General features: G+C 32.4%; 3 protein-coding genes across 3 annotated transcripts; all 3 read left to right on the forward strand.

The window, feature by feature from the left end:
- The first annotated feature begins 2,877 nt into the window (after positions 1 to 2,877).
- On the forward strand, positions 2,878 to 17,838 carry Pde6 (phosphodiesterase 6). Its single transcript, XM_081977113.1, has 14 exons — positions 2,878 to 3,115; positions 5,265 to 5,808; positions 8,230 to 8,478; positions 10,715 to 10,858; positions 11,952 to 12,133; positions 12,185 to 12,372; positions 12,513 to 12,765; positions 13,432 to 13,537; positions 13,648 to 13,772; positions 14,770 to 14,968; positions 15,849 to 16,002; positions 16,056 to 16,201; positions 16,276 to 16,510; positions 16,572 to 17,838. The coding sequence occupies exons 1-14, from the start codon at positions 3,063 to 3,065 to the stop codon at positions 16,682 to 16,684; spliced, it is 2,691 nt and encodes an 896-aa protein (XP_081833239.1). The 5' UTR covers positions 2,878 to 3,062; the 3' UTR covers positions 16,685 to 17,838.
- A 303-nt stretch (positions 17,839 to 18,141) lies between these two features.
- Positions 18,142 to 19,989, forward strand: LOC145727519 (golgin subfamily A member 7). Its single transcript, XM_081977116.1, has 3 exons — positions 18,142 to 18,516; positions 18,691 to 18,843; positions 18,904 to 19,989. Exons 1-3 carry the CDS (start codon positions 18,367 to 18,369, stop codon positions 19,042 to 19,044), a joined length of 444 nt encoding a protein of 147 aa, XP_081833242.1. The 5' UTR covers positions 18,142 to 18,366; the 3' UTR covers positions 19,045 to 19,989.
- A 133-nt stretch (positions 19,990 to 20,122) lies between these two features.
- Positions 20,123 to 24,529, forward strand: Osi1 (Osiris 1). Its single transcript, XM_081977114.1, has 4 exons — positions 20,123 to 20,797; positions 21,812 to 22,085; positions 22,145 to 23,323; positions 23,664 to 24,529. Exons 1-3 carry the CDS (start codon positions 20,365 to 20,367, stop codon positions 22,185 to 22,187), a joined length of 750 nt encoding a protein of 249 aa, XP_081833240.1. The 5' UTR covers positions 20,123 to 20,364; the 3' UTR covers positions 22,188 to 23,323; positions 23,664 to 24,529.
- Positions 24,530 to 26,401: the final 1,872 nt, after the last annotated feature.

A 26,401-nucleotide genomic window follows, 5' to 3' on the forward strand; every position in this document is an offset into this window, starting at 1 on the left:
GTATTGAATTACAATTTGTGTTTACTTTTTTCTAGAATCACAGGATCAAACGGAATTTAAATTTTTCTAAAGCTAAAAAAAAGGACTAAAAAATTAAGAATCAGAGAGAAAACGATTTTTATCGCCAGGAACTGAAATAGGAGCCACTGGAATATTAAATTTCCATAACTAGCATTTTTGTCTACTAACTTTTTTAATTCAATTCTCCTAAATTACATACGTACCAGTCCCATTCCAGTCATATTCCATCCATATTAGATTTTACTTTTTTCACTTTCTCTTACCTGTCATGAATATACTTTTGCTATGTTACAGCTGTTATTCAGTTAAGTATCGATCAGCAGTTGCTTTATGGGGAGATTTCTTTGACATATTTATGTTTAGATGGGTTTTTAAGAGTAAAACCAGAGAACAAGGACAAGGACTCTTATTGAGTTTCGCTTTATGTTGGTTTTTCAAATCAGATAATGGTCTGGGAAATAATCGCTTTTATTGGATTTCATAACTTAGTTGTATTGTACAATATTGGAAATACTAGTAAATGTTTTATTAATCAGCATTTTTGATGAAAATTCATGTTACCTTACTTCTTTAGAACATTTCAGCAATTTTCAAACCGTTATGTTTACTCCAACCTAATTAAGTAATATAAGTACGATATAATTATACTTACATTAATGCATTAAAATAAAACAACTCACTCCATTTTATCATAATTATACAATTTCAGTCGGTAGTCTCTGTCAAGTACCGATGTTGGTTTATTTATTCTTAAACCGTCATTCCTCTGAATGTTAAAAAAACAGGGACATTTTCTCTCTTAAGTGAAGTTGCAGTAATTTGTGTGTAAATAACTCCTTACGGGACAATATTTATAATAAAGGCCTCAAAACCAAACTTCGAAAGAAGTGCTTTAAGCGTGAAGTTAAAAAAACTTTTTACGCTATTTGCGGATCAATCCAGCCTATAGCTGATAACCTGTCATCTGTAACAAGGGAGAGATGAAGGATTAAAATATGATGAGGTTTTTGTGAAGGCAATTACGCCACCATAAAGACGGTATTTTAAAGAAGAAAATTATATCCTGCAATCTGTTGAGACTCAGCTTTCAGTAGTCTTGTCGATTATCATCTGCAGCAAAAACCTAAGTGTTTACTTTAGTAAATGATTGTAATTTTAACTTGACGTTATCATCGGAAGAAGAAAGGTGTTGAGTAGCATTATACAATTTTTAATGGACAGAAGACAGCTACTTCATGACTCATAGTGATTTTTTTTACTACATTGCCCTAATGATCTCAAAGAACTACAGTTAAGCAATAAAACTAGTTTTCAATGTCCTCATTTACTATACATTTGATTTCAAAAAAAGTGAATTTAGGGTAACCTTCCCTGTGGGCAGTCTGATTTATTTCAACAATGAATGTGGGAATTACAGTGGGAAAACATATCAGTGATACTAATCGACTAATCCATCTCTTTAGTAAAAGGTACAAGTAAAAAGAAAGTATAGTTTCGATTTTTTTACTGATCAGTAGTATTTAAGTAAGGTTTACAAAGTGGTGAGAAACTAAGTTTTGAAACACACCAAAAGATAGTGAAGTGTGTTTACTTGGTCCATTTAAAGAAAAAAGTTGTCATACCCTTTAATGTTTGACCCCGCTGACTGAAACCCCGCGAAAACTGTAATTTTTGTGAAGACACTTAAATTGCTTTATTTCTGTTTTCTGATTTTGGTTTTTACTGATGCAGCAATGCAATCCATTATGCACTGCTAGCATTCACCAAGTTTCCAGGAAGAACTACTCGCATTTAATTTAAAATAGTTTTGTGAGTAAAAAACACAATGATAAGAAATGAGGGTTTTGTGTTCAAAAAGTGAAACACATAAACGATCTGAATTCCATATGTTATTGAACGAGCTAACTATTTTTTGCACCCATAACCCAATGTAAGGTTGAAATTATGCATATAATTTTTGGTAAAGTTTTGCAATATGGTTGGTTGTTTAGTTTGGTAAACTTGTACAGTAAAAATGGTAACACGAGCAGTAAAGAAGTTCGATTATTGATTAAAGTGGCATTGCAATAAAAACATGTAATCAAAAGTAAAAAATCTGATTTGGAAATTTGGAATCTAAAAAACCAAGCATAACAAGAAATAGCAGACAATTTCCACTGAGTTTCAGGTAAGTCGAAATAACTCATTTTTGTAATTAGTAAATCAAAGAGATCCATTTGTGAGCAAAAAAGATGTGACTTTTTCTGACCCAAATTTTGATTTCCCTCTTTTCTAGTTTCTTTACGTCAAAACTTTGAAAACGTGATAATGACTTTAAAAATGGAAAACATTCAAATCTATAGAATTGTATGGTAACCTTCAAAATTCTGATAATCATTAGTGATTTATCAATCAGTTGTTCTTCCAGATAAGTAATTAAGTTGAGCTAATAACAGCTGACTTATCTGCGAAACAGTGCTATTCATTGAAAATTTGCCACACAGCTATACTGAGAATAAATGTTATTCTGAGGTATAAAAATAATTCTTCTGAACTGAAAGTACTGGCCCTTACTCTAATGTCAGAAATTTTTAGCAAGGCTAATTGAAAATGTCTTGTAGATTGACACAAGCAAAAACGCTTGTAATTTTTTATGAATAACTGTCGTTTAGTCCTAGTTTTACTAATCTAATCTATTGATCAGTCATTTAGCTGGATGGAAGAAATTAATTTTGAATAGATTTTGTAGACGAGTTGGTGGACAAACTACTACGTTTTAGCTAATAACTAAGTTGCTTTAGAGATGCCACCGTCGTTTTCAAAACATGATTCCATTGATTATCATATCGCCACCCACACTGCGCATCATTTTGCACCTTTGAATCGATCAGAAACTAGGAGCACGTTGTGGACCAAACGGGCAGCGATGAACGGCTCAGTTTAGTAAGAATGCAGCTTCGGGGGCGCACGGGCGCCAGCTGCACCATAACCGCGAAAACGCTTTTTTGGGCGCCTTTTTCTGGGGCACCGGCCGCATCTTAGGGAAATAATGCGAACAGACGATGGTGCCGCCACCCCAGACCGATGGCTGCGAACCAGACTTGGCCGCGGTTGGGTTCGTATCATTTTCTTGTCAGGTTAAGTTTATGAAAGTATTTTGTCAGCATAAGTCGGTCAAGTCTTTTACTTTATTTGAATTAATTATGAGCCTTTATAAGGCGACGTTCTGATAAAGGTATAAGTTGTAGCTTCTCTTGGGACTGAATTTATTGTTTTTTTGCTGGTTTTACTAAATTTTTGAAAAATTTGTTAGAAATTTCTTAAAAAAAGTATAAATAAGCAAATTCGAATACGCAACAGAAATATGTCACTTAAATTTACTGGATTTCTTTCATAGCAAATTTTAATTAATAGTGACTATTGAAAATAAATATAGTTTGTGTATGAGAATAGTAAGGGTTAAACAATTTTTTCCATATTTTAGTATCAATATTTAAACTTTAAGAAAACATGTGCATCATACAGGGTAAAACTTATCGGAAGTAATTTCAGTCTGTCGTACCATTATACTTCAGGGGTTGCAGATTTGTTAGGTCATTAAAAAAATCCTAGAAACATAATATCCCGGAGATGATTCAGAAAAAAACTTTGTATGGAGCAGTGGCAAAGTAAGTAATATTTCAGTTACAAAATAGTAGTGTAGGTAATTCAAAATAGGTATCCATTTAAGCTTGTATATGATTCTAACTTTCTAACTAAAAAATTAGGGATTTTCTCAAATAGTAAAATATTTCAGTCAAATCGAATAATAAATTTATAAACTATCCTTAAAGTTGTGTCGTAATTTTAAAGGAGCAGTAGTTTAGTTCATCCAACTAACATCTTCTATAGAACTACAATTAATAATTCAATTCCTATCGCTATATTAATGTTGATAGTATCCCCTGCTAACATAGATGCAAATGAGCAATAGATTCCCAAAACGTAATTAAATTCAACATTTGTAATTCAGTCAGTCATTATGTCACAGTTTTGACATTTGTTTCTATTCAATTTCTAGCTACCAATTTGAACAATTTTATTTTGAAACCCTCTAATAGTGAAAAAATATGTTTTTAGTATATTTTTGCTCCAGCCAGTGATTTTTTTGGGTATGCAATAACGTAAAACTGATTTATGTCCAGTTTTACATCAATATTTACAAGCACACTTCTGTGTTCTAACTTTATGATGTTTAGAAAATTTCGTTTGTTAGTATATTTAAGGTCAAATGCACGGTGTTTTTATTACTGAAAATTTAATGGAAATATTCGTTTAAACAATATTTGGTAATTGACAAGGCAGACGCTGTAAATAAATAAAAGTAATTTTATTGCTTCTTATCGGGATTAAAACTGAGTTTCAATAATCTATTTTGTTTGAATTTTCTGAAAATAAGCGATTAGAAAATGTAATAAATAACATGTGATAATGACATTAATAGCTTTTACAAACGAGCGTTCAACTCATAACGAAAAGTTAGGTGCGAATTAGGTATCTATTAATTTTGCAATAACGACTCCATATACGCAAAAATTGATGTTGAGACCTTATCGTGTATTGGTGGCGAAATAGTTTGGCTTTCCGCTATAAATTGTACGTGATTTGCGATTATATATAGAAATTCTATTAATGATCGCTAATTTTATGACGTTGCGGATAGCTTTATGGTAATCGCACATCGGCGATCAAACTAAAAACAAACGGCTCTGATTGATTGTGTCAATATTTATTAGGTATTTTTGTTTCGTCAAATTTAGCTTTAAATTGCCTGCAAATATCGAAATGCGTAAATTTCTATTTATGTGCTCAGCAATTCAAAGCAAAATAGTTTTTTTTTTAAATTTTAGTCAGTTGCATTTCCTATGGTAGAATAGTCGCGAAAGATTGTCCGGTAAAACACTGGTACCTTAAAAAAAGTTTCCTATGTCAAACTTAATTTTGCAGAATAATTGCCAGTTCTTTTCTTAAAAGGTATTCTGAAAACCAGATAATTTTAAGATAACTTTTTATTCTGAATAATAAATCCCTGGTTTAATCTAAATTATCCAGTTGATTAGTTACAGAATTTTTAAATGAGTCCCAGGAGTTGCTGGAAAATAAGTTGGGCTCTTCAGACATAAAAAGTTTTATCAGAGTTTTTTAAAATGCTTCCATAATTGGGAATTCTTTCTTCCGAAGTTGACTGATATTTTTTATGACTTATACATGATTTTTTTTTACAGGACGTGGCTAGAATCAAACCCGGAAAAATTCGAAGAATGGCTCCGAAATCACGCTTCAACCGAGCTTCGTCAAAGAGCCCTAAAAGCAGTGACCACATCGACAACGCCAACAAAGCCCCATTATAACTTCAACTCCACCAACCAGCTTGAAATCTGGCACCCTCCTTGTTCTTCAAATAGTAACGCGTGCAATCTTCAAAATGTCCGTCCAAGTCTCGACTTCGACTCAATGCACGAGTCCGACCTTTTTATGGAACTCATCCGTGATATAGCTAATGAACTGAATATCGATGTGCTTTGCCATAAGATTTTAAAAAATGTCTCGTTACTTACCAATGCTGATCGAGGATCTTTGTTTTTGGCGAAAGGTCCGCCGGAAAACCGTTACCTTGTGTCCAAGTTCTTTGACGTGAGGCACGACACTACTTTTGAGGAAGCTGTAAGATTGGCCAGGTCCGAGGAAATTAAGATACCTTTTGGTGTTGGAATTGCCGGAACTGTAGCTAAGAACAAGATTGTCATCAACATTAAAGATGCCTATAACGTAAGTTGAAAGTTTTTAGAGTCCCTTTAATGTTCTATTAAGTCTGCGGCTTTAGGATGAAGTAAACTTTATGAACTCTCAGACCGAAATTCGATTTTATCCTCAAATTTCTGCTCTAGACTTCCCACGTGGATAATGTCATGCATCACAAATTGGTAGACGAATATGGACTGAAGCTCGTTCATCACCCTTTTCACCCCTCTTAAAAGTAAAACGGTTTTAATTATTAAATAGTTAATAAGGAATAACAACAACAGACAAATAATAATCATTGTTAGCTGAAGTAGGGCTAATAATTTATTCAGTTTAAGTGCACACGATTTAACTCAATCCCATTAGTTAAACTTCAAGTACTTAGGAAAATTGAGCTATAAAACAATTCTCTGAAACCGTTTATTGATCGAAGTATCACACCTTTAGTGATTGTTTTTATTGATAGTGCTTTAAAATCGATTACAAACAAATCACTAAAAAAACCTCATGAATAAGCAATTTCATTAAAGTAAAATACACAAAATGTGTTTTGTAAGACCTGTAACTTTCATCTAATCTTTACATATTTTATGACTTTAGAGCCGGGCGTTTTAAAAATGAACAATATTGATTCAAAAAGTAATCTTATAAGGTACACACAATCAGTTTTCTATATAGCAGTCGATTTTATGGTTAAAATAATAGCCGTGATTATTTTTAGAAAACTGCAACCTGAAGGTAAACAATATTCCTTGGGGGGAATATTCCTTGTGCAACACCTCGCTGTGTCCCTGAAGGTAAACACTTGTTTACTGTGCCCCAGCTGAAGCAAATTTCGTTCTAGTAAATTATTTATTGAGTATTACAATCCTTGTGCTTCGAGGCAGGTATAAGTTTCTTAAATCGAATTTAGAGGTGAGTGTACCGGTTGATTGAATTTCGTTTACATAAAAGGGCGAGAAATTCAACTTGAAAAAGCAAAATGGTTACGCCTACTATAACACTCTCTCAGGTTTAAAGCAGAAAAATTTAAATATTTTCCACAAAAGCAGAGGCCATGAAAGTTTTATGCGACCTGAAGTGAGATTTTTCAGATTCGTTTTTATGGAGTTATAAAAAGTTCTAAAAAGAATCTATTTCATGGAGACAGCCGTGTCTCCTTTCTCCCTCAAATTCCCAAAATAGCTTCTCATTATCGAATGTTCAATAGAGTCAATGAGGCTGAAAAGAGGGAATATAAGGTTATCAATATGGTCATTAGATCATCAAGGACGACGGATTTGGTTTCTTTACTATTTATAGAAAAATTGATAGGCTTCTAGAACGAATAGTTGCGGTTTTGGAAATACATTGCAATTTGTTAATGGACTCATTCACTAAACAACTTTTCTTTTTGTAGTTTCATGCTCAATGAATATCTTTTTTTCCACAAAAATCAATTAACATTTGAAATAAATGGAAACTTTTATGAATATAATAAATTAAGACACAAACAATTTAATATTCTTTAGAGACAAAAATAATAAAAAAGTAATCATTTGTATTGTCAGTTTTCTCAAATTTTGTAATACCATTCGAAATTCGACGATAAATACTCAATTTAGCATTGCACTGCGAATACCTTGTTTGATAAATTGACTAATATTTTATCATACGGTGAGGCTATATTTCACGGCATTCCTCGATAACAATACTTGATTTTTACGATTCGGAATGAAAAATGGAAGCGTTATTGTTTTTTTTTTCCTCTTCTATTCAAATGAATTGCCTGTTTGTTACTCTTAACTAAGATGTTACAAAAATCATATCTTATAAATAATAGTTTAGTAATTAACATGATTACGGTATAAAACCCAAGAAATTAATATTCCAGACTGGAGTATTAAATCAAAATCGATTTTCTTACTCGGATTTTATTGTCATAACCTTACCGATGGAACTCTCTGAATGGTTTTCCTAAGCTAGTAATTTCCTACACAAAATCTAGGGCTCACTGAAACCTGGAAAAACTTAATAGGTGCATTAAAGGCAGTCCGCTATAATAGTTTTCCATTCTTCACTAAAACCCCTTTAAGCTAAAGGCAAATTTCGTAAATTAAGAAGGATGTCGTACATGCATTACCTTAATGAAACTCCATTCAGTGTGACTTATGAGCAACATCGTCGTTTATTAACATCATAAATATTTAATTTAATACTGGAAATGTAATTACAAAGTTTAACGTTAACAAAGGATTGGTGATACGCCTTCGTAACTCAATGATAATGAAACGCTCTACCTTCGTAGAATAGAGTCTTTATTGAAAACCAACTTTTGTTAACTTTATGTTAGAATAGTTTTGGTTATAAAATGACGCCAACTTTTTCCGCTTCAGAAAATTCAGCATCGAAAAATTGACGATGTACGGGATTTCCAATTTTCTAGTAAATTGAGTAACTTTATTGCAGGATCCACGTTTCAACAACGAAGTTGACCTCCGGACTGGTTACAAAACCAATATCATTCTCTGTATGCCGATCTGTAACTACGATGGAGACGTTATCGGAGTGGCCCAGATTATTAATAAAACAGACCACTCTCCGGAGTTTTCGAATCACGACGCCGAAGTTTTTCAACGTTACTTGACATTTTGCGGTATCGGAATTCAAAACGCTCAACTTTTCGAAGTTTCAGTATTGGAGTACAAAAGAAATCAAGTAAGTATGGTATTTCTCACTTCTGGTATAATATCTCTATGTAGTTTGTATAAAAGAATATAATTTGGTCATTATCATTTATGCCAAGATCGATTCGTCTTGAAACATTTTCAGAATGAACAATCTTCCTTCTGTTAAATAGAACATCCTGTATTTTGTTATGTAAAGGAAGGTTAATCATACACAGTTATACAGGTTGGCCTCACAAAAATGTTTTTTTTTAAAAGAACATTCTTGTACATACCCATCTTTTTAATGATTAGATTTAGATAATCTACAAACCACCACATTTTCAATGATTTTTTCCAACTTCAAAGACCTTCTATAATTAAAATTTTTAGAAGACTATATTTCTTTATTTCCTTTTCAAGTTTTTTATATCGATTTGTTGTTTTATCCACGTCCAGTTAAAACAAACCGGTTATGAAAAAGCAATCATAATAATGAACGCACGTCAGTGCTATCTCTCAGTCGTATGTTTTTGTTTTTGGGTAAATAAAAGTTATGCGGGAATTTTGTTTTTCCTGAAAATAGGATATTGTGGCAAATACACATGTGTGGAAGTTTCATATGGCTTTTATTTAAATTAGACGCGCTTCCAGGGAGCTTTTCCCTTCAGGATAATCCATATGTATCAGCCCGAAGACGGTGGCAAAGTTTAAAGTTGAATTACTTTGGCATAAAACTGGGGCGATCGACATTCAATCTTCCTAGAACGGATCTGCCGATTTAAATTACCATTTTATACAAATTTATGTTTGAACACCACAGTGGTTTGTGCTAAATGATATAAATCTCTTCTAAAACGTCTAATCGTATTTATGACCTTTGTGGTTTCACTCTTTAAAACTCCAAACACTATCTTAAGCAATCTGTCTTTTTCGTCTCATTCGTTCCACTTCAAATCTCCAAATATTCCATTTCTATCCTGATCAGTCAGCTAAGAAGTCACGAACGTATCTTAAGGATAATTTATCTTCGTTTTCAAGGAAAACGTTCTGTAAGCCAAATGCTGGGAAAAAATCATTTTAAGGTTTCCAAGATTAATGTATCTCCAGCGGCGAATTTCATTGTCTGCGATTCAAATATGTGACAACTTGAGCATGTCTTTAGACTGTTACACACAATTGTGGAAAAACCAGAAAATTTATTGATATATTTGGTTAGTTAAAGTGATTTGTGGGAGACCACTTTATAGCACCTTAGCAATTAGAATTAACTAAATTGATTGTTTTGTTTTGTTTTGTTTAAGTTAGTAAAATACTTGATCTAACCAAGACTTGTGTTGTTTTACTATTTTTCTCAAATCAAAGTAATGTACATCGATACTGGTAACTGTCTCAAAAATGGCAAATCCTGTATACCGTGTATTTAGAGTAATCCTGCCTCAACAACAAAACGACGTAAAAGTTGAAAGTTGTTTACAGAGAAATCTTCGTCTGGAAAATTTTTGTTTTCTTAAATTACAAACTGAATTGCGCTCTGCAGAAACAAACTGAAAATATTTGTCTTGTTTTCTAACTATCTACTTGTTTTTTCACATTTTAGCCTACAAAACGACAGCTATCAATGTACGCCATTTCAAGATAATTCCATCATTAACTGTTTAATACTTAATGGGTTTAATTTTAAATGGAACTAGGATATCTGCTTTATAATTTATTCAGAACGAAATAAGGGCATGAGACCTGAAAATAATGATGTTTTGTTTCTTCGTGATATATTCATTTATCATTTTCACTACGATTTTGTGGCAACAAAATCATTTTAGGTTTGGAAATTAATGATAGGTTGAGTATATACAGAACAACTGGAATTTATAAAGGTAAAACTTTCCATTCGGACGGACATGGAGTTTCTCTAGTGTAATATTACAGAAAATCAAACTCCGGGTTAACTGGGAAACCCTTGGAGAACAAACAAGTCATTAATTTTATAAATCGGTTTTATTTGTGACTGGAAAAGTAATAAGCTATCTAAAGTTTGTACGTGGTTGATTTTTTTGCCCTTTAATTCTTCTTAGGAACATGAAATCTGACAAGAATTTTTAGCAGCAAAACACCACAAAAATCGGCTTTAATAGCCGTTGAAAATTAATCTTTTAGGTTGTTCCGTCTACCCAACCGAAATAACTCCCAAAGCTCTTAATAAAAGTAAATTTGTGACGTAATTAAGACGAAATCCTAAATGTTTTCTTTCATTAGGAAAATATTTGATTCGTGATTTTTTCCCTCAGATCCTACTCAATTTGGCACGCAGCATATTTGAGGAACAAAACAATTTGGAATGTCTGGTTACGAAAATAATGAGAGAGGCTCAGGATTTACTGAAATGCGAGAGATGTGCGGTTTACCTTTTAGACCTTGATTGCTGCGAAGCGGTAAGTTTGATTTATTCAATATGTATTTGAATATAATTATCCCATTAAGAGAACATGTAACAAAATTAACAATTCTGAATAATAAATAACTGAACTAGAACTAGAATAGGAAAGAGGTACTTTTTGTTCACTCTACACGAATAAATTAAACATTTAGTAATATAATATTTATCTGCTAAACCGGTTTTTGTGCTGGAAGTTCTATATTTCCGTATGATTAAAATTGAGTAGGTAGGCAAATATTTAATGAACTACCGTTAAACCAATTCATTAAATTTGTTTGAGCTACATAGTAATAATTGTTTTCAATGTTAATTAAATTTAAAACTAGAATAACATTTTAGAAATAACGTGTGGGTGAACCTACGCTATTGTGCATTATTGCGTATGAAATTATTGTTAAAGTTGAAATAATTAAATTGGTAAAACTTTTTTAATAATGCACATATTACTGGGTAGCAAATATTAGTTTAAATTTGCATTGTCCTGATTGTATGTAGTTTTCTACTATTTTCTGACATTTGCAAAATATTATGTGACGTTATAAAGACTTGTAACTTTCTTTTGATCCGTTGCAAACTGAGTTTAATAACTAATTTTACTTTCAAATGAAGTACTTTACAAAATCAACCCTCTACTATATTGGAAGAGTGACAAAAAGCGTCAATTAACTACATTGTCTTAATAAACCCGAAATGTCCACATACATAATAGGTTTTTGTTTTGATGGTATGCAAATATTTGTAACTCAGCTCGCCTTGGTAATATAAAAGTTTATGGGGTAATTTCAAAACGCATAAAAAGCTCTATATAGGAAGATTGCTCTAGGGAACATTAACACCCTTGTAATTAAGGTGGTGTTTATTGCAGGGTGTCTTCGTAGCTTAGTATGATATTACGTTTTTCCTTTATACAGCAATAATAAAACATAAGTTGATCTTTCATGTTTTTATTTAGCATAATGAAACAGGTGCTTGTTGGATAGCAGTTAATGAGGTTCCCTTTTATTTCACTTTTACCTGAATGCTAATTGGCTTTTACAGTTGGAAAGTAACTTTTATTGGAGGTTGAAAATGCAAATGGCTTGTTTCAGAATCATTTACAAAGGATAGTCGAACGTCCTGGAAAAATATTCCAAAAGCCAATGCCTTTGAATAGAATGATCAGTGGCTCCATATCCGGACAGGATATGGTCGATAATTTTTTAAAGAGACCGAGTCCATTTACAACTATTTTTGAACTTCGTGAAAGCGGCACTAAAAGTTTAGTTTCCAGGTAAAGCAAGTTTAAAGTTTTTGCTTTACAGCTAAAGCGAATACGTTTCAGACCTTCTTCTTACGACTTAGCCGGCTCAACATTAGCCCAAATAGCTAGTTATGCAGCTTCAACCGGTCAAATTCTCAATATAGGCGATGTGGCTGAATGGTTGTGCGAGAGACATAGCGAAGGGGATGCAGAGTCGACAGAGACAATACTGTGTATGCCAATTATGAACGGACAAAGAACTCTAATAGGTAAACAATCTACCATCTACTAATTAAAGTCTAAGTGCTGGCAAACTCAGCTTCTATTTTGTTCCTGTCGTTTCACTGCAAATAACACTCTTAGAGAAATGGGGATTCGCTTAATAAGTGACGACGTTCCACCTTTTCAGGCGTTGCACAACTAATTAATAAAGAAAACGGTGCCCCCTTTACTGACTGTGATGTTTCCCTGTTTGAGGCGTTTGCGATATTTTGTGGATTAGGCATACACAACACTCAAATGTACGAAAATGCGTGCAAGTTAATGGCTAAACAGAAAGTGGCTTTAGAGTGTTTATCTTATCACGCCACCGCTAGTAATGAGGCAGCTGCGAAACTTGTTAAGGAGGAGATTCCTTCTGCTGAAAGCTTTAATTTGTATAGGTAAGTTTTTTTTTGTTCTAAAAATTAGTAAATAACTTAAATCTTTTAAGTGTCAGTTTAAATAAATTTAAAATGCACTTGTACTTCTTCTATGCTCATTTTCTTCAGACAGCATTACATGGGTATAATTATCTTAAATGTATACTGCAAAAGAAAAAGGTATAATCTTATGGGTGGTGGGTGGTATTAAACTATAAATCCCATAGAAAGTTACGACTTTTAATCAATCTTGGAAGTAGATTCTACAGAAAAAGCAGAAATTACGCGGGAACAATTTTAATAAATATTAAAAGCCAAGGTGCGTCATACATTCTTAAATTATGAAACGCGGCCTTTAAACCGTAATAAAAAAGTCATGTGGGTTGATGAAATATGTTCCTAACCGCTTATCAAATTATGAATTAGCTGAAGTGTATAGCTGCATAAATATGCCTTTTACTGTGTTAAACGAAACGCTGACTGATAAAGATGATGAATTGCGCTGGTTTTGCCGTAAACATATTCGAATATCCGACTTGGTATTTATATTGCTGTGCAGTACCTTGAGGCATTAATATGTTTCTGCGCTTGTATGTAAATGCGATAAGAAGTTATTTCTGAAAGGTTAAAAAAAACAAATAAACTGAGTAAACCAACGCATAAAATAACCAATTTTGTAACTTTTAGTTTTACGTTCATCGATTTCGACTTGTCCGACGACGAAACGTGCAAAGCGACCATCCGAATGTTCCTCGAGTGCAATTTGGTCCAGCAATTTCATATCCCCTACGAGGTAAGCGTTTTAAGAACCTAATAAATTGATACTGTCAAGTTTTCGAGTCAGTGGAAATAATGTCAATTCGTCTCTCTTTCTCCAAATAACATTAACCTATTTTCTTTCAGGTATTGTGCAGATGGGTGCTAAGCGTGAAGAAAAATTACCGACCAGTCAAATATCATAACTGGAGGCATGCTCTAAACGTTACTCAGACAATGTTTGCCATGTTTAAGACCGGGAAAATGGAAAGGTATGATAACTCGATTAAGGTTTAGACGAAATTGCTTTATTATTTTAGAGGCTCTTCTGGAAAAATCTGAGTGGATTTTAAAGTCTTTTACCTTTTTTGTGAGTATACATTGTGCTATAAACTTGCTCTAAAGTAATTTTTAAATTTAAAGACAGTTTGCAGTCTTACTGCATAAAATAAATACTCATATATCTTTAAACAAAGTGCATATGTATTATATAAAACAAAGTCTAATAAATTTTAATACTTAGCACGCAGAATTGCTGCTCATACAGTATTGCTCTTAGCCACATTATCAATATTTTCTCTATAACGCTTATAGCAAAGTGTCATACAATTATCGTGCAATTCATAATCTCTCTTGACACCTTTAATTGACGTATTCCCAACACTCATGAGTGATTAGAACAGTAGAAAGATCAAAAAAGCTTTTCACCTAATTTGCAAAGCGATTAAGGTCAGGAGTTTTATATTTTTATTATAGTTTGTGCAGTATGCATTAAAAACGGCTTAAACTTGGCGAACTAACTAAAGCTAATCCTTATTAAGTTTTAGTTCTTGAAATTAACCTAAAACAGCTTAACTGCCAGTTAACTTAATGAGATGTCTTCTTATGTGGTTCAAAAGCGGTTGCTAACTGAGCTCAGTGAAAATAAAAGCGTCTTTGCAATAAACAATTTCTTAAACTAGATTATGCCTTGACGGTAAGGTTGTTAAAACTGCAATCACCTTTTATTAATGCAAAGTACTCGTTTATAGATAATTGGCAAAATGGTGTAGAGATTATTCCTGCTTTGCCCTGCAATTTATGTCGACGCTTAAATCCATAAACGGATTTTGGATAAGAGTATTATATCTCCGTCAAATGGTTCAAAACTACGTAGATTAACAGCTGAATTGATTAAGCTACACGTCGTAAATTGATTCTCCCTATTTCCATTTACCATTAACCTAACAACGTTAAACTAGCTGCGCTCAAACTCATTATGCGTTTCAGGTTTATGAACGATTTGGAGATGCTGGGGCTTCTCGTAGCTTGTCTTTGCCACGATTTGGATCACAGAGGCACTAATAACGCTTTTCAAACTAAGACGGAATCTCCTTTGGCAATTTTGTACTCTACGAGCACCATGGAGCACCATCATTTCGATCAGTGCGTTATGATACTGAATACGGACAGCAATAATATTTTTCAAGTAGGTGGGTTTTATATTCTATAAATAACTTCTTGTGGAAAGGCTATAATAAATTAAATACAGTAGCAAACAGCTGAAGAGATCTCTCCTGATGCTGATAGGATTTATTACCTGCATTAATGCGGCCACTCCGGAAGATATAAGGGATTTTATGGAACCATTCCAGTAAGGCAAACGAATTACATTTAAGCTGAATTCATTTTGTGAAAGATACAAAATTGAGCAAACGGAAGGTTGAGAAACAAATGGTATTGCTCATAAAATGTTAAGTGATTGTGCCAGCAGTTGTCTTTAGCTTTTATAATGAATGTACACTCCACAATATTTCCTAATGTTTTGTTGTTATATATCCTGGATAGAGGACATCGTATAAATGGGATTAATGTTTTTTTTTACAGTATTCCATTTATAGTATTATGTTGAAATTTGAAGAAATAACTATATTGTCAGACCATAAAACAGCGGTGTAAAATAGATGGAGGTATTAAATCGTTTATTATTTCAAACATAAAGGGTCAAAGGTAAATGTTATATAACTTGTGACGGAGATTACGTTTTTACACACATTATGCTTAACCCCTGACATAGCTCAAAATAAATTTTTTGACCATAATCTAATTTAACCGTGCAATTAGAGTATGAGCCTCCAGTCAATTTAAATGATTATGAGAGAAGTCAGGCCATTATCGTGATTTAATATAATTGAGCAGTTCCGTAGTGAGTACACAGAGACTATAATAATTAAAATGCAAATCAACTTCTTGACCTTCAGTTGGTCGTAAATTATGCAGGGTTGGTAAATTTACATGTCTGTATAATTTTGTCAAACGAATAACTATTCTGCCTTTGGGGAAACTAAAACAATCTAATTACATTTCAGGCTTTGTCTCCTGAAGATTACAGACGAGTTATGAAATTAGTGGAGACTGCAATCCTCTCCACCGATCTAGCAATGTATTTCAAGAAAAGAAACAAATTCTTGGAATTGATCGATAATGGAGAGTTTGACTGGCAAAGTGACGATAAAAAAGACTGTAAGTCTCTAAAATCTAATAAAGATCTATGCTGAATTTGCGTGTTTTTAAAGTATTATCAGGAATGATGATGACTGCCTGTGATGTAAGTGCAATAGCAAAACCGTGGGAGGTGCAACACCGAATAGCCAAATTGGTAGCTGATGAATTCTTTGATCAAGGAGATTTGGAGAAAATGCAGCTGAAAGAACAACCAATTGTAAGTAATGGTAGTTTTTGTCCCTATTGATCTGAATACACAATTTAGTAAAACTCTATAATGATTAACTTTAGGCTATGATGGACAGAGAAAGAAAAGACGAATTACCTCAAATGCAAGTAGGATTTATCGATGTGATTTGCCTACCTTTATACAAAGTTTTATCCGACACATTTCCTTGGATGAAACCGTTATATCAAGGAACGGCGGAAAACAGAAAACATTGGCAAGATCTGGCCGAAAAAGTCGAAATGGGCCTAACGTGGATCGACCACGATACCATTGACAAGCCTGTTGAAACATTCACTGGTAATTTTTTCCTATTTAAATTTTCTGCTACTATATTTGTCTAAATTGTGTGTTATTTTAGAATCCGAAGAGACCAAAGACATTGAACTCACCGTACAAACTTTACACACCGTTTCATCAGCACCTCCCGTAGAAATTAAGAAAAGACACAAAAAAATTTGTTGCATGTTGTGACTATCGATACTTAATAGTTTATTATAATTTATGAATAAATACGTCTTATTGCGTTGTTAAACTGTGTAAGTACTGTTGTAAAAAGTTATTACTTCTTAAGTAGATATGCTAGATATTTATTATTAATATCTATATTGTACAAATCAGACATTTTGTTTTGAAATTTTGACACATTTACTCGCTTTTACCGGAATCAAATAAAAAATGTAAATAATATTTGTAAATGTCAACAGTGAAAAGCAACCAAACTAATAAATAATACATTTGTATTTTTCTGGCTTATTCCACGCGTCTGATTTGTTACACAAAGACGTTATTTTATTAAAATAGTACTAAAAGACACTTTTGTAATTTAGATTTATGTAACTTTTACTCTAGTCTTTATAAGAGTATAGTGAGAGTTTCGGTGTGTTTCACACTCCCATAGCTCTAGTCTCTATGAAAATCTATGTAAAATATTGTATTGATTTTTGATAACAATACTTAGTAGAGTACTAACACACTCTCCAAGTTAATTTTACACTATTCACACTTTAGATGTTAGTAGGTTCGATTTTAATTCCTATAGTCTGTTTATTTTTTCAGTTTTATTGTATAGACCAGCGACTTTGTAGATCACACGTTATCAAAAATAATAATCAAAACTAAAGCAATATAATAACAAACTAATTCAATGCTAATCTGTGACTTGCGTAGGCTATGTGTACTAGAAATTGTCCAATCTGATGCAGTATTACAAAAGGCAGGTTACTACTTTGGATGATTAAAGTTTTTTTTTTAAACTTATCCATCTGAGGTAGCGGTCAAGACTTTTGTTACATCTTGTATATTATAGATAAGTGTTTGTATTAGTTACCCCAGTTACCTCCAACCAAATTGATCTTTATAGTTTTGCCTAGTCATTATGCAGTTCGTTCAATACTTGATTGATTTTATGATATTCCGGGAATTACCGGACGATTAAGTTAGTGGTTTGCACACTACCATGAGAAGAAAAATATGTTTGTTTATGGTATTATTGTATTAAGCGAACTGCCGAATACATTTATACATTGCATTTGCTTTTTATCTTTAACTATTGTAACGTAGGAAGAGTCTTAATATTTTTTTATTCCAAATAAATCTCATCTATGTAAGTACACCCGTATGCAAAATATGCTGCAGTTTTACTCAAACATTTTTTAAGAAAACTCCTATACATTTTTTTTCACCCAATTTTACAGACTTAACTTCCCTAGTATTCCGTATGGGAAATTAAAATATATTCTTAGAAAACCGACACAGCAGCCGGAGTCACGCCCATAACCTTTAGTGTACATGCGTGAAATATCACCGCTACCACGTGATCTGTTTATGCAGTTAGTTGATAACCTCACGTGACTTTCCTGGTCTTGCAGAATGACACATTAAAACATTTTGGTTATGTCAGTCAGAAATTTGACATATGAATTGTTGTTTTTTTTTCGTGTTGCTTTTTGCTCTCAAATCAGTAGTGAGCCCAGCCTCAAAAAACCTAAAAAATAGGTGTTATAAAACGAAATTTAAGCAATTTTTAGTGTAGTTGTTTGCAGTGATGTTATACGTGACACTATTGCAGGATAAAATCTTCTATTGTTTATGATTGTTGCTTTGCCTTCATTAGAAGCTCTGCCCCATATCCAATTGTTGTCATCAGTCCTAAAATGAGCAATCATTACAATAATGGGGGCAGGGCGGGCGAGACTGAACAAATGGCACAGTCCCAGTGCCTGAAAGTTTTTATTCCAAGGGACTATACAGAAGGAACTGTAGTAAGGTTTAAATGCAGTTTCCCACCTGAATTAGAAGGAAGGGTAAGTTACTGAAGGTTTTTAATTAGTTGTAACCTTGATTTTTAATCTAAGTTTACTCAGTGTAGAGAATATTGATTGCTCTTGTTATACACTGTAATTAAATGGGGTTTACTAGTAAAATCATATACTTGTATTTATCTTACAGTGAAATACTGTATTGTTATTGTTTTACAGGTGGAAAAGCCCTTATTTGAAGTTACAATTCACCGACTAAATGAATACTTTGCTGAGGCAGAAAATGCATCATGTTCCACTTACTGTGAAGGATGTTTGGCATGTCTGACAGCTTATTTAATTTATATTTGTAAGGAGACTCACTATGAAAAGGTAATCATGTTACTTAACTATGATTTTCCACATTTGGATGTATGTGATTTTAAATTTTAGTGTTTGAAGAAGATATCTAAATTTATTGCTGAACAAAATGAAAGAATATATGAACCCAGAGGTTTAAAATTGACTGATCCTAGTTTGAGGGGCTTGAGAGTTTTGGAAATCAGCTGCCTGGATAGGCCACCAAATGCATGACTCACCTTGTCACACTCTACTCAGGAGTTTTTTATGTGAGGTTTTACCACATCACATATTTGATAGCCAAATCAATTCAGTTTTATACTTTAGTTATCAATGTTCACGTCATATGCGACTGATATTATGACCATACTTTTGAGTCTCATGTAGTTTTTGAAGTAAAAGAGTATTGGCTGTGACATCAAAGGTTTAAGCTGCACATTAGAACCAGGGGTAGGGTGTGATTTTCAGATAAGTGAGAGAAAAATCAGGTTTAAGATTATCTTGAGATGCAATCAGATATGCTTTAAACAGGATTTTTGAAGATGAACATTTCAAAAATCTGTGTTTTTATTTATTTAAACCCAATTAAAATGATATTGGTCATTAAGGTGAACTAGTGTTGTGAGACTCTTACCTTTTAATACAAATTTAAAGTGTTTTTGTAATTTTATTACTAATAAGGTAACAGAAATAACAAGTGAGTTTTAGGATAAGTTTTATACCTTTCAGTTAAGCATCAATCTGAAGTGAACTCCAGATTAACCTTAATTTGAGTTTATAAAACTATCAATCATATTGAACTGACCTGAATTATTAAGAGGCTGGAGTTTTGCAACACAAAACAATGATATGGTTGACGTTTAGGTTAAGTTGTAAAACTGTAAACTTGTGGTAGAAACAAATTAGTTACATATTTTTGCAAGATATTTTTCAAGTTTTAATGATTCATTTACCATTTATAATAATTGTGTTTCTGTATAGTTTAGACATAATACTGATCGTTTTATGGGTTAAACTTGTCGCATTTATATGTCTTCCTGAGTCAGTTATTTGTTTCCTCATTTTTAGAATTATCAGCATAGGTGTTTATTGACTAAGTGTAATTATTATAAAGTATTTATATTTATTAGTTTAATTAATATTCTTCTCTTTAGTACATACAATGTTTTCTTAAAAGTGGATAGTGTTTTTTTTCGCGTATTTACAGGAAATTATCGCTAAATAATTACCCAGTATATTGACATAAAGTATCAATTACTAAAATTACGGCGCCTATAAAAGTTTCTCATTTTACATGCCTTAACGGTAAGTTACTTCAATTTCCCTTTCTTGCTAATAGGTTTATTAAATGAATTTAATTCATCTAACTGTTCTGTTTTGGATTCTTAAGTGAAATTTGTTTGAAAAACTTTAAATGGATTTAAGTACACCAGTGATTATGCCCTTCCTTCAAATATTAATTTTTACTAACCTACTGACACATTGAATAAACCATAAATTGGTTTACTTCAACCAGTAAGAACCATTTGATGTTAAACTAACACACCTTAAACGATGGCGAAAAAAGGCCACTTTTTACGACTGTTACTCAGGGTAACTGTGTTACTTTTTCTGATCCGCGTCATTAACTCAGATCAGTACGTTAAAGACCTACGCAGAAAGTGTACCAATACTGGAAGACCGTTTTATTGCGTTACATTTCGAATAGCAAAGTTTGTGGAGGAGTTTGACTACGAGGGCCCAACTAATAGTGAAGTAAAAATAGTGAAAATCAAGCAAGAACTTCAGAATGTTCGTGAATTGCTGCCCAGTCCTAGATTTACCAGCACAGACAGTGAGTGGGACAAGTTTGTAAAGTTTCTCCAACGGAAATTGGTTAGTTTTCTTGGATCGCACGGTATTGCTTTCGAAGTTCCTCAAGGAGTAAAAGTTGTACAAGGAAGAAGTCTTAATGTTGTGGACTCAGAGTTCGACGATAAACTGGATGGTGAGAATTTTTGGGTTATGTAAAATTATACAATGTCTTATTAATAATGGACAAATGCTAAATAATGTTCTAATAAGATATCTAAAGAACTTATCTATCTGATATGTTGGTGAATACCACTTTTCCAATTATTGTTTTCCAACACTAACAAAGCAAGTTTTACAATTTATTAACATCCTGATTGAACAGTTTTGTTAACACAATTAAATTTTCTAAGTTTGCGTTAATACTCTATTATCTATTTTGTTGGTTTTATTTTAATCAAAGCAGAAATACATTTTTTGTTTCATAAAGATAACTCATGATACATTCACCATGTTTCAACTCATTCAATTTTAAACAAAAAATAATTACTCTAATCATTTAAACAAGCCATAATTAAATTTATTTTTTTCCGTGGATAATGTGTGTTATTCTGATATAGGATTTCAGCAAAAAAATTTTACCCAAAAGTGTAAGACATAATTGACTTTGAACTAAATCTAACAGTGTCTCAAGTAGATAAATTCATATCTAGACGCGGCACACCACAAATTAATTAAATATTATTAATAATAAATTCTAGACACTGTCTGCATAGTAAAATAGTAAACAGTAGTGATTAATAAAACTCAATAAACCCACTAATGCATCCTATCCGATAAGTGAAGCATATACACAAACGGGTTTTATCATGCTGGCGGCTGTTACCAATGAAAATTTCGTAATGGAATTAATTTTTCCATTATTTACAATTTTCTGGATGTTTGCATGGTTGACGTTAACGCAATGTTGCATTTTTCGCGCAATTAACGGAAATTTCCCACCTCAACTCATACAAAAGTAACATATTTTTAACTTACATTTTTAGATTGCGGTTTGTTTGTCAGATTATTTGGATTAAGTGCCGGCAGCAATGGGATGTTTGATGTTTGCAGTTAAGTTAAAAATTTGTTATTACGCTATGAAATTTTTAATAAAGCAACCTGTGAGGGCGTTTATAAAAATCTGGTAACGTAAAATTATATGTTTCAGGTAAAATTCTTTCCAAGAATGAGGAGAGAGGACACAAAATAAAAGAGAAGAAAATATTCATCCTCTCTATAATAATTTTGGCAAAACTAATTAAAATTTTGATGCTGGTGAATATGATTTTCTTTGTTTTGCTGTTTATTAAGAAGATTATACTGGTCACGGCAATAGTTTTTCCATCAGTATTGAGTCACATCAAGCAAGCATGTTTGCAACATCAAAATCATCCTACTGTAATTGAAAAAGATACACTGGGTCAATCTGGTTCATGGTTTGGGTAAGTTCAGTTTGTTTAGAAAAGTCTGTCAAAAATAACTGGTTGGTTTTACTTTTTAGGTGGAGGCAAGATAATGTTGATAGAAACTACTGGTCTTATTAGAACTTAAAATTTGTTTTAAGTAGATTAAATTTGCAATAAATTACTTAGCTTCAAAATTTTTGATTTATTATTGGTTTTCCTACCTGGACGTCTTAATAATTTATTGTTCAATGATAAAATAATTGGTTGCTCCACTCCGGAGGTGTTATTAATCATTGTGTCGATTAATCAATGCTTTGTCCGTGATTTACAGGCCAAACGAAATTAATCCGTCCATTGTACGAAAATCTGTAAATTTAAACGTTCGGTATTTTTATCACGTTGTTCCCTTCGAAACGCCTACCTTAATTTACAGACTTTCGCTTTTGACCCTTATAAATATCAGTTAATTTTAGTAACCGGCAATTTTCAATCCAGAATTTTAAACCATACTTATGTCTCAATTTTTGAATTTTTTTATAATTTACTTATTCCTTAAATTTTGAGAGCAATTCTCCATGTACCTATGTGTACTCTGATATGAATTAATGCAGGACACGCTATTTGAAGTTTAAAAGGGAATATTGCCTCTCTTTTCCTTCTTCAAGAACTTCTTTTGCACCATATAAGGACATCGTCTATATTGAATTTCTTGTATTGTGCCTGGTTCCTGAATTTGATACGTGATATCAAATAAGGATGCATTTCTCGAAGTTGGTGGATTATAGCTTAAAACGAAATTTAATATTTATATTTTACATAACAAGTTTTATTACACATAGTTGGATTGTTAGGAAAGTGGACTTATTGTCATTTGCATTTTTTTGTACTTTATATCAGTTGTGGCACGGTTTGTAAAAAAATTGAAATAACTATAATAGAATTTCTGAATCTCTTCCAGTTTGATTAATTAAAATCAAATTTGCTTATTTTGGAATTTAGTTAAAATATAAATGACAATATCTCCTTTTGTTTTAGATAACATTAGTCAAAGACAGTATCCTCCACTTAGATACAATGTAACCACATCAGTGATGCCTCTCTCCAATTTCTTCATCATTCGACGAAGAACAAATTACAATAGTTCTTCCGAAGAAAGCGATCAATTGCAAACAGTGATGCCAATTGCAGCGTTAGCCAATTTTTACATTTTTGGATCAGCAGTTTTATCTTTCATGGTGGTTTATGCCATGATGTCTGTTTTTCAGTCTCAATAGGTAATAATTATCCTAGATTTTCTGTTTTTTGAGGTCAAGTTTCACTAACAAAATTCATTAATCAAAAGCTCGAGAGTCTTTTTAGTGATGACTACTGATTCAGTAATTTTATTTCGTCCTACTAGAAAGGAGTTACAAAGTTTGGTTTTCTATTTTTTGCTGCTAAATTGTAACGTTTTTTACAGCTCGAGTCCTAGTATTGAAATAGGTTTAATTTCGCACATGTGTAAAAAAAATAAATAGTTTGTTACAACAAGATTTATGACTCATTGCAGTAAATAAATGTTTATTAACTTTCGTGGAAACTAGTGTGGTTAAAATGTGTTTTTTTTTCTTCTAGCTGGACCTAAAGGACCCACTGAGAAGCACCATCACCATTTGGCAAAAGACGAGAAGAAACTTCTTTGGTGGACTATTCCTATAGTACTGCTCATCAAATTGTACTTTATTAAAGTCGCCTTGCATACAATACTTTTTGGGGTGGTAGTTTTAAAACTATTAATTTTTAAAGGGGCTTTGTGGTTGCCTTACCTAGCATACCAAGTGAAACGTGTTTGTTTAAAGGAAGGCATCCTCAAAGAGGTTTGGAATGGGTTATGGCAAAAACGAATGGATTTACAGAGTTTAGATAACCAAAACTTATTGCGTTACACTTATAATGATGTTGAAGCGAATCCGGGGTATAACGATAGTTTTCATATTGATGGTGTATGAAATTTGGAGTGGAATAAATAGTTGTACTGAAGTTAGTTTTATTTATGTGACATTCAAAGAGGGTATTTCCATTGATATTTCTAATAATAGTAATATTAATAAAAGCTCAAATAGAACTAAAGTAAATATCTAGCTACCAAAGCATACAAATCCTAATTGACTGATATTTTTCAGTGTTTACTTATTCCATCACTGATTTTATTAAGAGGAAAACTGCCGATAACGTAGAAATACTGTTTGCTAAAAAACATTTCCATTTTCATGCTTTTGTTATTTGAAGAGTTTCGGGGGTTTTCCAATATGTTAGTGGCAAACTAAATTTACTAAAACGGAATCAGAGTATTTTAGCATTTTGCCTTGAATTGCTATTGCCAAATCGGCGGTATTATTAGAATTAGAACATTGAATTAATGAATCAGTTTAGTTAATCCGGGTATTTATGTATGACCCTAATACAGGGTCCTAGTTAAAGGATTCTCTTCCACGTGCTATTTGTCGACCTTTTGCAGTTGTAGGTACTGAATTTATTTGCATAATGAAATGTAAGAGATAAAATTACATATTGTAAAGCAGTCACTAATTAAACTGTTGATCCGCCCACGTTCGGGACGAACAGGATTAGGTACCTAGTGTTTCTGTGCCATTATCTTACCGGGGAATAAAAAGATACAGCTTTAATTAGAATGGACTAATACGTGTTTGGAAAGTCTGGAATTTAATGCTTGTGGATAAAAAACAAATTTATAGACGGTCGTAAATTTTTAAAATGTAAATATTTTTGAAGTATTTTTTTCGTTGCTAATTAGTCTCTGTATAGTTAGTTATGTAACACACTGATGTAAATGTGAAGCAATTGCTACTATTCCAGCATTTACTGGATTATGTATCATTTGTGCTGACAACGGTTCAGTTTGCTGTGTAAGTAAATTGGATTACTGTGTATGGTGTATAACGAAAATTGCTTCAGGTCGATTTGGAATTTGGTCATAAAGTTTTGTTTATGTACTTATGGTAATAGTCCTTTCGAAGTTTGTTCAGCTAGGTAAATCGCGACCTTTGATTTGAATTGCCTCTGTTCAATTTGTCTAATTTAGTTACAGATGCTTGGAGACTAAGATTTTTATCTATGTACAAAAACTATTAACGTATTTCCAAAAAGCCCCGAAAAGCTCTCAAACATTTTGTGTAATATACAGTCTTCTAAATTACATAACAGTTTGATATCTATGAAGGCAATTCATTTATATCTCTTTTCAAGGGATCGGAATACTGAAAATATATTGGTAAGACGTGACAAATTTATTACACACCTTTTTCAGAAATTTGGCTGATTTTCAGAATTTGATATATGGAATTGGGTTTTTTGGACGATACCAGAAAAAAATAACAAAATCAAAGATAAAAAAATTGGAAAACCTACCTTAGAAGCAATTAAAACATATGTACCGTATATGAATTAATATCGAGACTAATTATCCGGTATGTACTTAAAAGCCAATAATAAGCAAAACAGTGGGTGATTCTCAAACAAAGGTTTAATTAAACGTTTTGCACAATCTTTGCAATATATTCATAAATTGGTATTTCACACCAGTGTGGAAGACACCATCATCATAGTGTTTCAGTTTGTTTTGGTCAAGTTTGAACCTAAATTTTAATTAAATTTCTTTAAAAGCTTTCCACCCTAACCAAAGAATTTTGTGTAAATCTATAGGTTCCAGTGAGATTATCATTTTAATAGGTTCCTCTCGTATTTTGGACTATTTAGATTTGACCTGAGAATCACCCACAATTTTGTGTAATGTTGGCTTTTAAGATAAAAAAACGCGTTATTTGCCCTGATAATCTATTCCGAAACATGTGTGTTCTTAATTACCTACACATAAGACCGGTTTTCCATTTTTTTCCTAATATTGCCTTAATTTAATGTTATTGTAAATTACTTCCTCTCTCAGCAAATTAACAAGTTTAAATATTTAATTTTAAAGTCTTTTGTATTGTAAAACAATAATAACCCATTTATTAAGGTTTTTACCTGGTTATAATAATTGCTGTGGCTGACTTTCCTTGAAATATTACCCACATTGTGCTAACCTGTATGTCTGTAATACTGATTAAACCAATTTCAACTTGACTCACAAAAACTTCGTCGCATAACCACGTGTTATTTTTTAGCAAAAATTACGTGTTTAACACGAGGAAAAGTAATTTTGTGTAATTTGCAGAAATAGAATATTTTTGAACTGGAAAAAAAACTATGACTATCGACTAAAATTGATTCAATCAATATGTTACACCCACACACACAAATCGGAAATCCGCAAAAGTCCCTAAACTACAATGATTTGCATTAACTGTCGACAC

Source organism: Ips typographus, linkage group LG4 (genome assembly GCF_016097725.1).
Source record: "Ips typographus isolate SLU linkage group LG4, UJ_Ityp_2.0, whole genome shotgun sequence".
In the NCBI taxonomy this organism is placed as follows: domain Eukaryota; kingdom Metazoa; phylum Arthropoda; class Insecta; order Coleoptera; family Curculionidae; genus Ips; species Ips typographus.